Genomic DNA, 16,166 nt, shown 5'->3' on the forward strand with positions numbered 1-16,166 from the left:
TTGTGTTGGTTTTTTGTTGCTGCTCGCGGGCTTTCTCTAGTTGCAGCGAGCGGGGACTACTCTTTGTTGCAGTGCGCAGGCTTCTCATTGTACTGGCTTCTCTTGTTGTGGAGCATGGGCTCTAGGTGCACAGGCTTCACTAGTTGTGGCATGTGAGCTCAGTAGTTGTGGCTCACGGGATCTAGAGCGCAGGCTCAGTAGTTGTGGCACACGGGCTTAGTTGCTCTGCGGCATGTGGGATCTTCCCAGACCAGGGCTCAAACCCATGTTCCCTGCATTGGCAGGCAGATTCTTAACCACTGCGCCACCAGGGAAGTCCCTGCCTCTCATTGTTGATGTGAATTTTGATCACTCAGTTAAAGTGCTGTCCAATTTCCCCACTCTATCTAGAGTTACTATTTTCCACCTTGCAACTAGTAAGCGCTCTTTGGGGAAACACTATAAGATCATACAAGTAACTTGCTCGTCATCAAAGTTTCCCTCTATACTTAGCACCCAATGATAATTTTTGCCTGAATCGGTCTTTACTATGATGGCTGCAAAACAGGGATTTTCCAACTCCAGAGTTCCTTCCACGTTTACCAGTCAACCTTCAGCATGGTACTGTAAACAAGAGCCTTCCCTTTCTCCCCACTTACTTATTTATCCATATGGACACATAGATTTCTACTTTTTCCAATGTTTTCAAATTCATTACTGTATTTTTGTGCTCAAATTTTCCCTTATTTGGCCAGTAAGAGCCTCTTCAAGTTTGCACCTGTGTCTTTGTAACATGCCCCTATCATATTTCTGAGCATTACTTTCTGGCAGAACAAGATGTTCCAGGCTCATCTTGTACCTGTCCTGCCTCAGCCATAGAATTGGCCATTTCTCCAAGGAGCCCTCGTTCCTTTCAGTGCAGAGTATAGTGTTTAGAAACCAAGTTCTGGGCACAGCTGTGTTCATTGCTATTAGGATGTCACTTCTCCTAGGAAATGTATGCGTTTAGACGCCTATGTATACGCATGTAGGTACTAAAGCTGTCAGCCTTAGCAAATAAAATTTCAGGGTAGGGACCTCCCTGGTGGCGCAGTGATTAAGAATCAGCCTGCCAATGCAGGGGACACGGGTTCAATCTCTGGTCCGGGAAGATCCCACATGCCGCAGAGCAACTAAGCCCACGTGCCACAACTACTGAGCCTGTGCTCTAGAGCCCGCGAGCCACAACTACTGAGCCCGCACGCCGCAACTACTGAGCCCACGTGCCACAGCTACTGAAGCCTGTGCGCTCTAGGGCCCATGCTCCGCAACAAGAGAAGCCACCGCAATGAGAAGCCTGCACACCTCAAAGAAGAGTAGCCCCCACTCGCCGCAACTAGAGAAAGCCCGTGCACAGCAACGAAGACCCAACGCAGCCCCAAAAAAATAAAAAAATAAAAAAAAAAATTCAGGATACCCAGTTATATTTGGATTTCAGGTAAACATTGAAAAACTTAGTATAAATATATCCCATGCAATATTTGGGACATGATCTATACCAAAACATTATTTGATGTACAGCTGAAACTCCGATGTAACTGAGCATCTTGTATTTTATCTGGCAACCCTAATTCATACAAACATACACACTACATACATATAAATGTACACATATACATGCAGAGATACATATGTACATGCGTTTTAGAAATCAGGAGTTCACATAGATACTTGAGCTGACTCTAAATGGAAAGGAATGAATTTGCTTGATGGACAGGGATGGGAAAGGGATTCTAGGCAGGGCAAATGGCATATTATGGGACTTAGAAATTCAAGGAGATCCAACTTTACTGAGTGTGGTGGGGAGTAGCCAGAGATTAAATTTTTAAACAGGTGAGTGACATAGATGTTTTAGATAATCATTCTACTGGCACCAAAGAGGCCAGACTATTGGCACCAAAGAGGCTAGACTACAAGAGGCAAAGAGATGCATTAGTCTGAGGGAGAGATGATAAGCATCAAAAATAGGCAACGGAGGATGGGGAGAAGTTCAGGGGTTATAACAGAGTTAAAAATGATAAGACTTGATGACTAGATGTATAAAGGGTTAATGTATAAATTTATACAGGGTTGAGGGAGAGGAAGGAATAAAGGACAATACTTGTTTTTCCGGTTCGGGCAACTAAGTGGCCAGGGGTGCTATGTACTGGGATAGGAAACATTGGAAGAGCAGATCTAGGACTACAAATGAGGAGTACAGTTTGGGACATGCTGAGTTTGAGGTGCTGTAGGACATCCAAGCTGAGATGTCCACAAGGTAGCTGCATCCACGGGTCTGGAGCTCAGGAGAAAAGGTCAGGATGGGAAAATATGGACCAGGGAGTCATCTACACTTTGATGAATAAAGTTATAGGAATAGACAAGGTTGTCCACGAAGAGGCTATAGAAAGGAAGAGAAGAGGCAAAGAGCGTCAAGGATCAGCAACATTCAGGGAACAGGCAGGAGGCAGATCCAGCGAAGGAGACTTTGGGGTCAGAAAGGTTGAATGAACGCCAGGAAAGCTGGGATCATGAAAGCCCAGGAAGGAGAGATTTATCAAGGAGGCAAGGGTCAGAAACTGCAGAGAGGTCAAGATGGGTATTGAAAAGCGCTCCCTGGATTTGTCAATAAGAGCTCATCAGTGACTTCAGGAGAGTAGATGGCTGAGGTAGAAGCTGACTTGGCAAGTACCAAGTGCAGAGGAGGAGATGCAGTAGCAAGAGCATGGATTCGAGAGGCAGACGGACCAGGGTTTCAAATCCCTGCTCCACACATACTAGCATATTGTTCAACCACTGTAAGATGGGGATAACAATAGTGAATACCTCACAGGGTTGTTGCAAGGGTTGCAGGAGCTTAACTATGTAAAAGAGTGCAGAGCCTAGCACATGGGAGGTGCCATGTTACAGCTATTGCTTCGGCTTCCTACGCTGAGGCGATCTCAAGCAGAAAGGTAATATCAGGTGCCTATAAAATTGATGGCTACAGGGGCTTCCCTGGTGGTGCAGTGGTTAAGAATCCTCCTGCCAATGCAGGGGACACGGGTTTGAGCCCTGGTCCGGGAAGATCCCACATGCCGCGGAGCAACAAAGCCCATGCGCCACAACTACTGAGCCTGTGCTCTAGAGCCCGTGAGCCACAACTACTGAGCCTGTGTGCCACAACTACTGAAGCCCATGTGCCTAGAGCCCGCACTCCACAACAAGAGAAGCCACTGCAATGAGAAGCCCGCGCACCGCAATGAAGAGTAGCCCCCCGCTTGCCACAACTAGAGAAAGCCCGCATGCAGCAACAAAGACCCAATGCAGCCAAAAAAACAAAAAACAAACAAAAAAAAACAGACGGCTACAGAAGTGGAAGTCAGGGGGCTTCCACTGACTATGGCTTCAAGGTCATAACACGGTAGCTGTAATCCAAATCCAGTTTCAGAAGATGCTGCTGCCACTACAGTCTGTCACCCATAGGTAGTACAGAAGCCACGAACATATCCTTGGAACCTCCTGCCAGCCAACAAGCCCCAGGAAGATAGCCTCTGCCTAACTGAAGCCTTTCAAGCATTGCACAAAGGCATCTCATTGGCAGAACTGAAAATGTATCAGAACCCACACTGTATCGGAACCCTAGCTGCAAGGGAGTCTGGGCTAGGTGCTTTTTTAGCCTTGGGGTTGCGGGTGGGAGGAGGAATGGATGCTGAGTAGCAACAGATAATATCCAGTGCATCTATCTTGAGGGGGGAGCAAATATTTTCATCCTGACCGCTGACACCAGCATTCCACCTGTGGTCAAAATAGAGCAAAATTGACAAAATCCTGCAAAATATAAAGAGGGATGGAAACAAGACTAAAGATCAAGGGATAAGCTTGAACAAGAAAGTGAATATCTCTTTCTCTTATATTGGAAGGAAAATGGTGAGAAGAGGTACAGACAGTTTATAGGTTGTGGGCAGGAGGAGAGGGGTGGAGAACTTACAGAAGGTTCTCTCTCAAGAGATGTATTATCTCTTTAAAGTGGGGAACAAATATCATCTGCCCTGAGTGAAAAAGGTAGAAGCTGGTTCAGGGGCCTGATGAGCATGGATAGCTAATGAGGGAAACAGAAGAGGAAGCTGACACAGCATGAGAAATCTTTCTGCACACCAGCTAGCAAAAAAAAAAAAAAAAAAAAAGAAAATGAAGAAGAAACACAGGACTTATTTTATAAAGCATTGTTATTCTTATTTATTGAAAATGTCCATTTTAAAAGTCTTCAAAATAAAAACAAGTTAGAAAATTTCAGCTGTGTAAGAAGGGACATGACAGAAGAGGAACTGAAAGGCCTCGAAGGGCAGCGGTATGACTACAGAGTAACAGGGACCCATTTATAGAGTACTGTAAACAACACAACTATGGAGACACTGCCGTCAGGTTACCATGGCTTCATTTCCCATACGGGATTATTGAGTGTGAGCGCGGACACCACTCTGCACAAGCTACGTTACCCAGAGTACTCAGGGCCTCTCATCAGAAGGGCCACGTCCCCAGAACATGCATATGGACACGTCGCTTTAAAATAAAGACCTTTCAATATTTTAAGCAATCCTATATACCTTATCAACTAAAGTACTTTGTAATCACAAAAATGTTTCCTATGGATATAGTTTGCACATTTATTGCAAGCCATTGACTAACCACAGACAGGGCAGATGCTGTGATCTGTGCTGCTGTTATTGTTGTTTTCCATTTGGAGATGAAGGACGGCATCTCTAAACTGTTGGGCTAAAAACAGAACAACAGCCATTCCTAGCAATCTTGTTCCGTCTTCAGCTTCCAAAGACAGCTGTGTGTGGTTGGCTGAGATTGATCTGCGGGAACAGTCCATTTCCCGTGGACGGTGTAATTTCTGCTGTGCAGCAAGCAGTCAACAGCCCCGTACCATGTAGCTATGGGAATTGAGACCCACCCTGTACTAGAAAGGAAAAGGGCTTAACAAGCTGGGGAGTTCAAGCTTCAAGTTTGGTTCCTAAACAACATTCGCAAAACCCACATTTATAGGCACCCATCAAATGTATCTGGGAGACAACTTTGATCAGTCCGCTGGTCCTTGGCCTCTCTTTCCAGCGATCTCCTCCACCTGGCCAAACTTCCCGTCTTTGGGACAGACAGGGGCAGGTTGCCCGGCTCTGTCCTACAGCCCCAGGCCAACTTTCAACTGTGCTGAATTTGGATGTGTGTTGCCCTCCTGTGACCCTCTTCTAAACCTGGTTTATCACAGTTCTAATTTCTCAGATACTTACAAAGGCGAGGGTTTGATTCAACGAGCAACTTGAGTAAACCAGTTCCAAATAATCAGCTTCACTAGTAACCAGCACACAGCTACTAGAGGGGCCCTTTCTTTCCGGCTATACAAACTGGACCAACAGCACATTTCTGCAAATAATGCTTAGAGTCCTACTCGAAGAGGCCGATGACTATTTACAGCTTCTCACAGCATATATGGGAGAGCAATCAAGGGAATTAAAGCTGTCTGCTAGGGCACAACATCTCCTCAAGTGTAGACTGAAGGATGAGAAGTCGCAATTTGAATATGTGATGGAGAAAAAAGTAACTGCTCACAGTCTATATTTTTAAAAAGCAAAGCACACACATACCAGTTGACACACCACTTGGTATGCTTGGCTAAAAGCACTGGGGAAATAGAAAACTTACACACAAGGCAGAAGGTTAGGGACAAAACCTATCATGCACTGGCAAGAGATGGGCAACTCTGCTTCTGAAGGGGAGGACTGTCCAGTGCAATTTGCTAATGGATTTGGTGTTGGCATGGGTGACCAGAGCTTCTGTCCCACAGAGTTAAAATGTAAACCAACACGAAAGGAGGGAGGGCACTACAGTTTTCTTGGTCTTCTAGACAAAATAGGGTAGTCATTAAAAAAAGTGTGCATTGAGGACGGCCCAGGGAAGGGCAGCTGGATCACTGGGCAAACGTGTTAGCCTTTCACCCTACGCCAGTCAGAGTTCCAGAAGTGTCGCCTTCAGTAAATCAGGTACTGAGGGGCTGCCAGGCACAGGAAAGCACTGGGGGGGAAAGTCAAGTTCACATTTAATAAGCCATGGCGGGCCACTCTGGGACAGCAGCCGGCCCAAAAAGAGTGACCCGAGATAATGGCTGGTAAAGAGGCACTATGAATTGAAAGCCATCTGAAGACCATGTAAGTCATTTGCCTACATTAGCTTCCCTTTGCTTACTGAATGGAAAAGACTCTGGGGAGACGTTCACCCCCTCTTGCTTTGACCTCTGTCAAAAAAAATAAACAACCAACCAATAACCAAACAACAACAAACACTGAACCAAACACACACACAGGGAGAGAGAAAGAGAGAGAGAGAGAGAGACTAAGATACGAAATAAAAACCAGAGAAGTGAGCAAACTGAGTCAGATCACTCAGCTGGACATTTCCCGATGCCCTGCGGGCACCCTCTGCCAGCTGCACTGTGATGGTTATGGGAGAATGGAGGTCTTGCTACTGGACTCGGCCCGAATACACTCATCAGTTTGCTTCAACAGCCTCCGGACCAACTTTTCTAGGTCCCTTCTTGATTTCAACTCTTCTTCCAGGCACTGCTTCATTCTTTTATTCTCCTATGATGGGAAAAGGTTGGTTGGTTACCAGATAAAGGGACCCCACCTCAGGGCTCCTCCTGCCCAGTCTCTTGGCAGCCTTCACCACTGACAACACTTTCCTGCCTCAAGCGCCTCTCCCTCAGCTTCTAAGACAAGGCAGCCTCTTGATTGTTCTACTTCTCGCTGACCATCCCTTGAAATACAATACAAGCATTCTCTAGGGCTCTGGCCCTGGCCCTCTTCTAATTCAACACACTTTTCACTTAGTGTCTCTTCTCTTTCAACTCAAATAACTACATAGGGGCCTCCCCAGCCTCTCTGGTACTGACCTCATCTCAGCTCATGAGCACCAGGTCCACAGTCCCCAGTGCCAACATAGATGTGTTACAAGCACCTTGGACTCATTATGTCCTAAAGTGAACTCATTATCTCCCCCACCACCCAAACTTCTCTTCCTCCTGTGGCTCTTGATTTCCGCAAAGGGCACCACCATATCAAAGTAGATACCCAGGTGAAAAGACTCATCTTCCATCCCTGGCTCTTTCTTAATCCCCACATCATGGCGCCATTTTCCAAAGGCTCTAACTCTGCGATGTGCCTTCCTTTACATCTGTGTCCCTCCTCCGCAGCCTGAGTGGCTCTCCCTCCTCAGCTCAGGACTTTATCATGTCTCACCCTGAGTTTTATAATAACCTCCTAAGTGGTCTTCCAGCCTCTGGTCTCTCTCCCTTCAATCCATCCTTAACCCTGTCACCAGGTACAGTCACTCCTCAAACCCAAGGAAGAGTGTCCCTCATGGAGCACTGGATCAGATCTGCAGAGGAGCCCACAAATCATGATTTATGGTTCTGTTTACGCTTACAGGCTCATGAATGACTTATCTTTTCTTAAATTCTGTTTGCAAAAGTCAGGGACCATGAAAGTTGTAACTAAGTTTGTGATCCTATTGTAAATCCCTAAATAGGTATAGAAGCAAGCCTCGGAAATTGAAACCCAAGGCCACGTGGTAAAATCAACAAAACCCACCTGGATGACACAAGGGAACTAAGAATCCCCACCTCACCACCTTGTTCCTGGCCTTCTCCTGAGGGCATATACCAGTGCACAGCAGGGAAGAGGGAGCAGGCCTGTTAGGACCTGAGAAAACGACTTTCGAATTTCATTACCTGTTTCAGCTCTTTGACCTCATCCTTCAAGGCATAAACAGTATCGACAAGGCTCCTAGGACACAAAGATAAAGTTGATAGATTAATAGATGGCACTGAAGTATTGTTAAGTGATACTTAAGAAGAAAAGCAGCTTTCTAGAAATACAGATCCTGAAAAGCGGTGGCCTTTCTGGTGGATCGGAAGAGATACTGCTATGAATGGTCCTTGTGTTTCTCATTTTTATGGGCTAACAACCAGCATCACACAAGCTCTTTCTAACACCGTGTCACCGCACATTTTCTATACTTCCCTCCTCCTCTGCTGCTCGCTTCCCAGCTTAGGCAAGTCCAAAAAAATAATAAAACAGACTAGTGTATTGTACACCTGTAACTTATATAATATAGTACATCAACTCTACTTCAATTTTTTTTAAATAAATAAAAAGAAAAGTCAAGGAAAAAAAGAGACTAGGTCTCCTCATAAGGTTTTGATTTCTCTCTCGGGGGCAGGAAGGACCATCACCTGACATATTGTAATGAGAGGTGTCACCAGGCCCTGCCTATCCTACACTATCTGTGCTATGGCATTGCCCTTCTCACCTATCTGACCCTACACCATCGTACATGACACAAACACAAAGTCAGGGGCATTATTTCTAAAAGATTCCATATATTCCAAAAAAGGATAAAGCGCCTTGGCAGAACTGTGGAAGAGTCACTTCCTCTCTGGCTCTCTCCCTGGACAAGGACATTGGAGATCTGGGCTCCAGTTCTGACCCTATGACTTACCAGGCCTCTAACCTTAGGTAACCAGTTTTCTTCTCATCCTCTCTTGGTCTTATTTTCTTCACATACAAAATGGGGATAATACCACATTCCCTGAAAACCTCATAAAGTCATTGTAGGGGTTAATATAGCTATAATAATAGTAATTATAACGATCGTCATTTATTGAGTAATTATCATGTGCTAGCCTTTGTACTTCTTATTCCATTTAACCTCACAAAAACCCTGAAAGTATTACTATCGTACCCATTTTACAGATGAGGAAACTGAGGCACAGAGAGGTGACGGAACTTGCTCCAGGTCACACGGCTAACAAGTACCAGAATCTGGAGTTGAACCAGGGCTGTTATTCTCTTGAGCCCAAGTGCTTTACCATTTGGTCGTATCACTTCATACACCAGATGGAAAAATACATTGACGATGCCAAGCACTGTGAAACACGCTGTCCTATGCAAATTTAGGCCTGACTTCAGAAATGACTCAAGTATAAACAAGTACTTAACCTGATTTTCCCCCGTTAGGTCACCCTCACTACTGTGCAAAGCTAGGTCAGGGACATAATTTCCCTGAATCTCAGTTTCCTCATCTGTAACAGTGGTGAAAGTAACGTTTATCTCCCAGGATTGCGGTAGGAGTTTAAATGAGGTCAAGTATGTGAAAGTCCAGTGCCTGAGTCAATAAATGTGAGAGGCATCCCTCTGGGCAAGGGAATTGGTGCTATGGCCTTCCCAATGCCTCCAAAACCCATGTGGAGTGGTATTCTTGCGTGCCCTGAAGTCCCATCCTGACCTCTTCTGCCTCTCCTTCCCCCTTCCCTTTGTTGGGGGGCAGCACCCCCGAGGCTCCCAACTGCACAGTCAGCCAAGAGGGCCACATTCTCAGATGAGGAGGGACTGTCCTTCCGTGCAGGCTTGGCCAAAGCCACGTTGCCCTGCCAGAACCTTCTTTCCAGCCCCCAGAAAAATCAGAAAAGGTTTAGCCCGCTCTACGCACTTTTCTTCGATGATGGTCTGGCCGTTGCTTCTGGTTTCTTCAATGATGAGTTTCTCTTCCTCGGGGAGTAAGACTTGGGGAACGGAATCCTTGCGAGCACCTACAGACAAGGGCGGCAAGAGGTGAGGGAGGGAGTTTACTAGGGGAGACTATTTGTTGGGGCTTAGTTCCTTTCTACTGTTGTTTTTGAGGGGTCTTTGTTGACGGCATCTGGCTACCTGGCACCCCGAGAATAGTCATCCAACATTTGCTGACGAAATCCTCCTGACGTGAGAAATTCGAAATGGCCAAATACACTGATTCAATCCTGGGGGCGGGGGGCACATTTTGTATTCAGAAACACAATGTGAAAAGGCCGCTGTGAGAACTGTCCTCAACCAAGACCCCATCCTTTGCTGTTTTGCCTCTTCCGGAGCAAAGAGCTGGCCAGTGACCATTCCTCCCTGTACATCTCTGGGGAACGGCACGCCACACCCTGTCGGCTTTGTATTTGAGTAAAGATCGTGCAGAACGTAGCACTGCACTGGGACGCAGCATGCTTAAAGGGCCAGAAGCATCATTCACTCCCATTTGTTCTCTTTACCGTCCTACAGGGTGAAGCAGGGTCAGTGAAGACCACTTTGATGGAGGGTAGAGGGGGCGTTGGGGAGATAATCACAACAGCAGCAAAGATGCAGGCGTCCTCACTGCTCTCTGCTCACCATCTCCAGGCTCTGGGATGGAAGAGGTGACAGAGCAGCCATGGGACCTGACCAGACAGCTCTCCTGCACCTGCAACCTCCCCTTCCCTTCTGGATCCTTCCTCTCAGAGCCACTGGCTTCCTCTCTTCTAAGCCAAGTTCCTTCAAGTTGTGAACACTCAGTGCCTTCACTCAACCTCCATCCCTTTCCCGAGGTGGATGTGTCTCTGCCTTCCTCGGGGCCCAGTACTTCGTAGGTGCTTAATAAGTGCATAGCAGACTGGCCGACTAACCAACCGACTGGATGCAGCGAGAAACAATAGCGGCCGCTTCTAGGGGTGCAGGACTTCTGGCTGGAGAGGGATGGAGGGTGTCGGTCACCAGAATGCGAAAATGCTTACCACGTGCCAAGCACTATGCTAGACACTTTCCACACATAAAAGGGAGGCCAGGGAGGACGGGGGGAAATGAGACTCTTGAGGCCAGAATGCCTGCCCGCACCTCTGAGCAAATCTCCCGTCTCTATCAGTGTGAGGACAGAAGGCGGCAGGAGGTAAGGTCAGATTTCCTATGAGGGCTGCTGCTTCTGGCGTCTCCTTGCCCCCCTCTCTTTCCTAGTTTTTGCGATAAAAACTGCTCTCACTTTCTTTTCCTGACTCCTCGAACCTTGTTATCAGGGCTGGGCATGCCCAAAGCCGGAGGCAGGTTTGGTCTGAGAAGCAGAAGGTGTGACAGTCCCCCCTTCAGAGTCAAATGTGTCAACTTCCACATACAATACTTTCCCCATGACGACCTGAGAGACATGTTACTTTGGAAGCATCGGTCAGGGCAGTCCACTGAGGAAGCCCTGCCCACGCTCAAGCCAGGGCTCAGTGGCTGTCCAGATGGAACATTATGGAGAGCTTATCTCTTACACAGATGCAAGACCCTCACACCAGGTATCCTGAATGTCTATAAAAATGAAAGGCCAAGGACATAAGCGATGTGACCTGGCTTTTCTAAAAGCACAAGGATGAATCAGAAAGTATTATCTCGCTTTCAGTTTGTAGCCTGAAAGTTGGTGGGGGAAATACCCTCACCTAATGGCTCCCTGATAAATTGTAGACATTCTCAACAGGGCCTGCTAAGCAGCTACATTTCCAGATTTTCAGAGCAACTCTGAAACTTGAGTTTGGTGAAGCTCTGTTTGCTTAAATATGCAGCTGATCAAAGATAGTATTTTGACTTCCTTTCCAAATCTGCCTATAAGAAGAGATTAGCATCAGTTCACAGACACAGGAACTCTCTGGGCTCTTTAATTCCTAACTAGTGTTGGTGAAGGTATCTGCGTACTTCAAAGGAGAGTGACTTTAAAAAAAAAATTTATTTTCATTTCTATCACCTCCAACTTTTTTACTCTTGCATCTCTCTTTGTCTCTGGGTGAAAAGAAACAGTGGGTAAACAAACCGCTTGGTAGCTAAAACCAGCTTATCTGAAAGATGCAGCCCTGTGCCCGCCCCCCTGCTGCAAGTCACCTGCTTTACACACCCTGCAGCCCATCTGGGTTGCTTTTCTCTTTTTCTAAGAGGCGGTGAGCAGTAGCAAAGAAACATCACTCATTAGAGAAAGTGGTTTGGGGGAACCTACTCGAGCCGTGGCCTTGTTGAAAGCTGGCACTGGTACAGTAGGCTTCGATCACTTTCAGAATCTGAGCGTCCTCTTCCAGAGCAGCCGTACCTGTCAAGTGTAATGAATCGTGACTCCTCAGGGAGATACATGCCTCTGGACCCCCAAAATGATGCAGTGCGCTCGGGTGCTAGGCACTGGCTTCTCTGACCAATGGTCTCAATGAAAGGCAGGAGAAAAAGCTGACCGGCTGGCCTGGTGGAGGGGAGTGGCGCTGTCCCCAAGGAGCTCTGGGGTGAGCACCAGTGACTTCAGCACCGAGAGTGGCCTGCTCCGGAAGCCACCCGGAGTTCGAAATTGGAGGGTCCTGTCAGTGTCTCAGAGGCTACAAGGCCAGCACTGGGCTTGGCGCTGGCCTCAGTTCTCATCCCATACACCACACCCTTCCTCTCCATCAAATTTCAAGGCTCACTTTCTCTAGGAAGCTTTCCACCATTAATCCCACCCATTTTTTTCCCCAACCAGCCAGCCTAGTCACTGATTCTCCCTCTCATTCCCCCAACCCCCTCCAACTCATCCTAGAAATGACTGTTAACATGCTGATGTGCACATCCAGGGGTGAGGTGAGGGGTAGGGGAAGCAGAAGCTAGAGTCCAGCAAAGATTTATCCAGACTGTATTTCGGACTGATACACACAGCTCTGTCACCCCTTTGTGATACATCACTTACTCCTTCATGTGTGTCCCAGAGCACCTCGTTCCCAGAGAGGCAAATGTGTACATATCGATTGGCTGACCGACTTTGCAGCCGGCCTCTAAACCCAGCCCTGTTTCTATATGCCAGCAGGCTGCTTCCTTGACTAACTGAGAACATCACTGAACATTAAAATCCCAGAGGATCTCAGGTTTCGGGCCTATTTAGTCGATCTCAGTAAAGGCAAATATCTCAGGTGTCAGAAACTAAGAGAGAAGAAAAAAATGTATCCATAGCAAATGGGTCCCTTTAGTGGTTCTAAACCAGGTAGAGCCAAATATTCAACATGAAAACCATATAGATGGTTTGTCTGCCTAAGACGACATGAAAAGCAGCGGGAGACAGCTTATTCCAAAATCTGAGAGGTGGCGGCCAAGCCTTCCCATGCATTTTTCTTCATGTCACAGGTGATGCTGAGAACACACTGCTTGAATCCTCTTCTTTCAAAAAATTCCTCATCCATAACCGACTTTCTAAAAGCACAAAACACATACTTTTGCGGATGACATATTCCTCCTCCGATGGCTTTCTTTCGGTCTTTCTTTTGTGAAGAAACTTCTTCATCGTTTTGGGGCTTTTACCAGATTCCTGTAAGGATAGAGGTTTCTTTATGAATTAAAAATTTCCCCAAAAAACAAATTAGAAAAGCAAATGAAATTAAATAGAATGGCTCTCTCTTATTTTTGACAGTCTCACTTAGGAGGGTATCAAGATTTAATACTATACACAATAAAAATGGCTCCAATAAACTCTAAAAGGTTAAATAAAACCGAGGCAATGCTATTATCCTCTCAATTGCCATAGAGATGGGAATAAGAATGGTGTGGGCCTACTGCAGATGCGGCTGCTTCTCTAGGAGACCAAATGCCTTTAGGGTACCATCTGCAGAGAAAGTAATGGATGGCAATCCTAGAGAAATAACAGTATTCCTAACTTGGTTTATATTCCCCACTGATACAGCTTTAAGGGAATGAAATAACAATTGTAACTATTAATGGGGTATAGACCGCTTTTTGAAGAGCTTCAAAACTATTTAAATAAATTCTCCTTAGCGACAGTCCCACAAAGAAGAATATCAATTTCCATTTGTGAGACAGGAAAATTAAGGCAGAGAGACTAAGTAAGTTCCCTGTAGTCAGAGAGAAGAGCCAAATGAAGGATTTCCTGATAAATAATTTGGGGTTAGGCATAACGTACCTACAGCAAGCTTAAACGTACATCTATAAAGTCATATTTTTAATTAGTAGATAAAAGAGAGATGAATTATTGGATTTGCCTTTGCCATATGAATAACCAGCAGGTCTAAAAAAGTGCTCATTAAGTACCCGAGTAAACAGCGATCATCTTATTCCAATCTCCCATGCAATGTATACACAGGATGCATGGATAACAATTACTACCTTAAAAATAACTGCAACAAAGAATTTAATTTCTTCCACTTAGCCTCAGTGATCCACTTAGACTTGAAAACAGACAGACATGAAAAACTCACATGTGACAAAAATAACAGGAAAAATAGAAACAGCGTTTAAAAAAACCCCACGGAAAACAGACATCTTAGAGGCATTATAAGATGACATTTTCGTACATATTTCACAAGAGCCTACTTTTTTGAAGAAAGTACTTACATGTCAGAATTGTATCTTCATATTTTAGCCACCAATTGTAACAAGGGACAAAACAAGCATAAAGGAAAGCTTCATTCATCAAAGGTTACAGCACAGCATTATATGATGTCACTGTACGCCAAAGATATCGTTCTACCCTTACCTTTAAGATATAAGACATCCTCTAAAGTGAATATGTAAAGAAAGAGAAGATGAGCGTGAGAGGTCGATGGTTATAATGACCAAATCCATTTATCAATAATTCTAAAACAACATTTGAAATGTTAGTGTTATCATAAATTACACAGAGAGAATATCATCATGTTTCCCACATTAGTTTCAGATGCAATATCATCATGCAAAAGCCCAAGGAATACAGTTCTGTGCAGAAAAACAAATGCTGAAAATAACTGAAATACACATCTCCCAGCAGAAACAAAGTGATCATGCCTTAGTTTTAATGGATTAGTTCTGTGAAGGATTAAGTCAACTTTACCCTTCAAAGCTCACCTTAATTTGAACTTAGTAACTGACAATTACAAAATATCCATCATTAAAAAGGGGACTTAGGTAACTATGAAGTGGCACTCCTGGTTTAGGTAATCAGAGGAGAAAATTGGATGACTGCAGGAATCACCGGTCAATTTCCAAAGCCAACCTGTGGGGCTGTTTCCTGGCCAAATTCTGAATAGAGGTACATAATAAAGATTCAGCTCAAGGATTATTTCTCCTATCATGTCAGGTTGAAAGGATCAAAAAATCCTCCCATATCCAAATATTGTCCTACTTTTACTGCACTAAGAATTGGAGGCAACAATTAAGTGAAACAATTAAGGGAAGCATGGTGTTTTAAATCAAAAACTCAAAATTGAGCTAAGTCTGCGTCACTCATCAAAACACACATTTGACACAAAAATATATGCTGCCTTTGCACCATAATTCTAACACGCGTATCATAATTGTCACAGGCTTAAATCTTCACTCGGTAAGACCTATTTAAAGAATAGTTACTAATAAATGAGGATCTTTTCCGAAAGCTGAAATGATGAGAAACTTGTTAGGGTAAAAAAAAAAACCACCGTTTGGATGGAAAAGGTAACACTCTGCACAGTTACAGAAGATAGTGACTGACATTTCCTGACTACCGCTTCTAGACAAAAAAAAAGAAAACCTTGAAATCCGCATTCTACCCAAATATCAGATGTCCTCTAGGGTTGTCGCCTAAAAGCCTCTTTTTAAAAGACACTCCTTTCATTAAATTATTTTTCTCTTTCCAACTGCAGCAAATAATTCAGACTTTCATAGTTCAGACCCATGACTTGGTCCCATAAGACTTTTACTGATTTGGTTTAAGAGATCAAAATGATTCAAAATGCAGAATTGGGACTGCTTGGTGAGCAATTCAATGGTAATGAGGTGGCATTTGTTTGAGATGTGTGTACATCATGACCTATTTATAGAATTATCATATAATCATAAAGGCAAGCCAGAGGCACTCCAGGGGGAGACCAGGGAAACTCAGGCAGTGCACAGAAACCTTGTGGATATTCAAGAAATATGTGTAAATGGACAATGCGGAAATGGAAAATTAATTTTAAAAAAAATCACTGAGTCTGGCAATTCAAGATTGACTGACGTGTATCACCTATCATCAATTCTAGCACATTCCCACAGAACTCTTTGTAATAAGCTACGAAATCAGCTTGTCAGAAGCATTTTATACCATATGTAGCAAAATTACCTCTTTATAACCTAGCGCTGCTGATGGTCTAAGTGGAGGTGCAGGTCGCAGACAACTTAAGCTCCACGGTTTTATAATTTGAGGAGGCTCCAAGGGTCCTCGGGGCTGTCCGGTAGAGCTAAAAGACTGGGAAAATGTCTGATGAGATGCTGGCAATCTGCCATCTGAACCCGACCCTTGGGCCACACACTGAGAGAACAACAATAGCTTCGTTGCATCCGCAAAGGCAGCCCCAGAAAGGAAAAGATGGGAAA

The 16,166-nt window shown here is 44.9% G+C and overlaps 1 protein-coding gene across 5 annotated transcripts in view; it reads right to left on the reverse strand.

The window, feature by feature from the left end:
* Positions 1 to 4,187: 4,187 nt before the first annotated feature.
* ARHGEF6 (Rac/Cdc42 guanine nucleotide exchange factor 6) overlaps positions 4,188 to 16,166 on the reverse strand; it is a 103,755-nt gene continuing 91,776 nt past the window's right edge. For 2 of the 5 annotated variants that reach the window (XM_036840032.1, XM_036840033.1), the window contains exons 15-21: positions 15,913 to 16,038; positions 14,335 to 14,355; positions 13,059 to 13,152; positions 11,833 to 11,922; positions 9,526 to 9,625; positions 7,766 to 7,820; positions 6,477 to 6,617 (exon numbers count right to left, since the gene is read on the reverse strand). In XM_036840032.1, coding sequence (XP_036695927.1) covers positions 6,477 to 6,617; positions 7,766 to 7,820; positions 9,526 to 9,625; positions 11,833 to 11,922; positions 13,059 to 13,152; positions 14,335 to 14,355; positions 15,913 to 16,038 — 627 coding nt within the window. Of the gene's footprint in view, positions 6,618 to 7,765; positions 7,821 to 9,525; positions 9,626 to 11,832; positions 11,923 to 13,058; positions 13,153 to 14,334; positions 14,356 to 15,912; positions 16,039 to 16,166 lie in introns of all 5 variants that reach the window. The other 3 variants (XM_036840029.1, XM_036840031.1, XM_036840030.1) reach the window with 3 other exon arrangements.

Source organism: Balaenoptera musculus, chromosome X (genome assembly GCF_009873245.2).
Source record: "Balaenoptera musculus isolate JJ_BM4_2016_0621 chromosome X, mBalMus1.pri.v3, whole genome shotgun sequence".
Classification (NCBI taxonomy): Eukaryota; Metazoa; Chordata; class Mammalia; order Artiodactyla; family Balaenopteridae; genus Balaenoptera; species Balaenoptera musculus.